The following is a 2,648-nucleotide window of genomic DNA, read 5'->3' on the forward strand; positions in this document are numbered from 1 at the left end:
AAAGTGCGAAAAAAATCTTGAAAAAAAATTTGCACAACATGTAATATAAAAAGTTATTATTAATATTATTGAGATAAAAACTTTCGGCACTTATTTTTATTATTAGCTCACATGGTTTACAATAAACGTGTTCTTTTTCTCAAATAATTAGTCCACTTAAATTTGTGTGAATTAATTGCGAGGCAGGCGAATGAAAGCACTTGAACTCATTGAGAATTTGGTGGTCGCTTTCTTCGGATCCAATTTTCGTCTCAAAACAGGTATTACTTGTCGCATTAACCGTCGACCTGGTTGTCGAGTGCAGACAGTTTTTTCAAGTGTTGCCGAAAACGGTGATTATGTAAATGCGTCTGCTTAAAAGTGTATCTCTGGATCCATCGTTGGAAGAAAGCAAAACTTTGATCTTTATTAATCGTTCGTTCGACGACCTCTCTTTCACTCTCGCTGGCGAAACCAATGCTTCTCTAGGTCAGGGGCAATACTAGCAAGAGGAAATTTATTGTGCGGTCTCCCCACAAGCCCCCACCGTATGGGAACTTCTCATTATCAAGTCGAGGAGTAATCGAGAGAGATCTTCACTATAAAACGTTGCCGATTTCGGAATCGTAATCACTGCGTCCTGCGACAGCAACAACAGATCATCCGGTGCTCGTCTTCTGGAAGTCCAAGTTCATGGCTTCCAAACTGTTTGTGAGTGAAGAGAAACATGAATTTTCGTCGGAAAAATTTCAATTTTGTGTTTTAGGGGTTGTTGCTTTTGACGGCTTTGTTCGCCTACAGTGCGGCCACTTTTGGCAAAGAACAGTAAGTCAAGCTTTCTTCAAATTTTCGTCCTTTCATTCACTTCTTCAAAATAGTGTACACATAAGGATCCATGTCCCGGAACCAGCCCATCATCATGACCATCATGACCATCACGACCACCACCATGAAGAAATAGTTCACCACCATCACGACGATGGAGGCGGCTTCGGCGGTGGATTTGGTGGCGGCTTCGGTGGCGGTGGCGGTGGAGGCCACCACCACCATCACGGAGGCGGCGATGGGGGCAAAATTATAATACTGCAACAAGATGGTGGCGGCCACGGCGGCGGCGGCGGATTCGGAGGCGGTTTTGGCGGAGGTACAATAAATTTACTAAATTATTTTTCCCCTAACTGATTATAATAATTAAAGGACACGATGATCACCACCACGGAGGTGGTGGCGGTTTTGGCGGCGGATTCGGAGGCGGTTTCGGTGGAGGTCATGATGACCACCACGGAGGCGGCGGATTCGGCGGTGGCGGATTTGGAGGCGGACATGATGACCACCATGGAGGTGGAGGATTTGGCGGTGGATTCGGCGGAGGTTTCGGAGGCGGCCACGATGATCACCACGGAGGTGGCGGCTTCGGCGGAGGCGGCGGTTTCGGAGGCGGCCATGACGATCACCACGGAGGTGGTGGCGGATTCGGAGGTGGTTTCGGAGGCGGATTTGGCGGCGGACACGATGATCACCACGGAGGTGGTGGATACGGCGGCGGCGGCGGCGGTGGATTTGGAGGAGGTTTCGGAGGCGGCCACGACGATCACCACGGAGGAGGTGGTGGATACGGCGGCGGCGGAGGCGGTGGATTTGGAGGAGGATTTGGAGGTGGCCACGACGATCACCACGGAGGTGGTGGATACGGTGGCGGCGGAGGCGGTGGATTTGGAGGAGGTTTCGGAGGCGGCCATGACGATCACCACGGTGGTGGTGGATACGGCGGTGGCGGAGGCGGCGGATTTGGAGGCGGCCACGATGATCACCACGGAGGTGGTGGTGGCGGATTTGGAGGAGGTTTCGGAGGCGGATTTGGAGGTGGACACGATGACCATCATGGAGGCGGCGGATTTGGCGGCGGTAAATAATTTTTTCAAAATTTTGAACAATTATTAATGTGGTAAATTTTTAGGCGGTGGTTATGGCGGAGGAGGCGGCCACGGTGGCGGTCACACGACTATCATACTGAAAGGAGGCGCCGGATTTTTAGGAGGTGGAGGCGGTGGCCACCATGGTGGTGGCGGATTTGGCGGAGGCGGCGGCCACCACGGCGGTGGCGGATTTGGAGGTGGATATGGAGGAGGCCACGGCGGCGGTGGCGGTTTCGGAGGAGGATTTGGAGGCGGCCACGGCGGTGGCGGCGGTCATCATGGCGGTTATGACAAATAGTCGATGCCAAAAGTACCTAAAGTCTGTCATTTTTAGTGTTAGTTCATAATTTATCATCTGTCATCGTGTTCATGTGTCATTGTATGCCTGTGTCCTTGTAAATATTGTTGATATTTTTTGTTATTAATTATATATTTTTTATAATATAACATATACATAACAAACACGCTTTATTTACAACTTTATCTGCAAGAAGTTCAAACACAAGCTGTGTTGAAAAAAACTGATGAAATCGTGATAGTGTCGAGAAACTTTTCCCAAAAAGAAATCTAATTTCATTCTTCCTTTGGTATTTCGAACTGTAATGCCACTAAAACGTACGTTAGAATGTTCGCTGATATCTAGAAATCGAAGTAAGATTTCAAATAAACCCAAGTTTTGCCTCAATACCGGTCCAGCAATCCCTAAATCAATGGTGAAAACTCCGCTCGCAGTCAACGGCCGATGCTGTTTCA

At 49.0% G+C, this 2,648-nt stretch overlaps 1 protein-coding gene across 1 annotated transcript; it reads left to right on the forward strand.

Moving 5' to 3' along the window:
* The first annotated feature begins 558 nt into the window (after positions 1 to 558).
* Positions 559 to 2,193, forward strand: LOC659306 (uncharacterized). Its single transcript, XM_008193421.3, has 5 exons — positions 559 to 690; positions 746 to 804; positions 858 to 1,123; positions 1,177 to 1,884; positions 1,937 to 2,193. The coding sequence occupies exons 1-5, from the start codon at positions 673 to 675 to the stop codon at positions 2,191 to 2,193; spliced, it is 1,308 nt and encodes a 435-aa protein (XP_008191643.1). The 5' UTR covers positions 559 to 672.
* The last annotated feature ends 455 nt before the right edge of the window (positions 2,194 to 2,648 follow it).

This window comes from Tribolium castaneum, chromosome 1 (assembly GCF_031307605.1).
Source record: "Tribolium castaneum strain GA2 chromosome 1, icTriCast1.1, whole genome shotgun sequence".
Classification (NCBI taxonomy): domain Eukaryota; kingdom Metazoa; phylum Arthropoda; class Insecta; order Coleoptera; family Tenebrionidae; genus Tribolium; species Tribolium castaneum.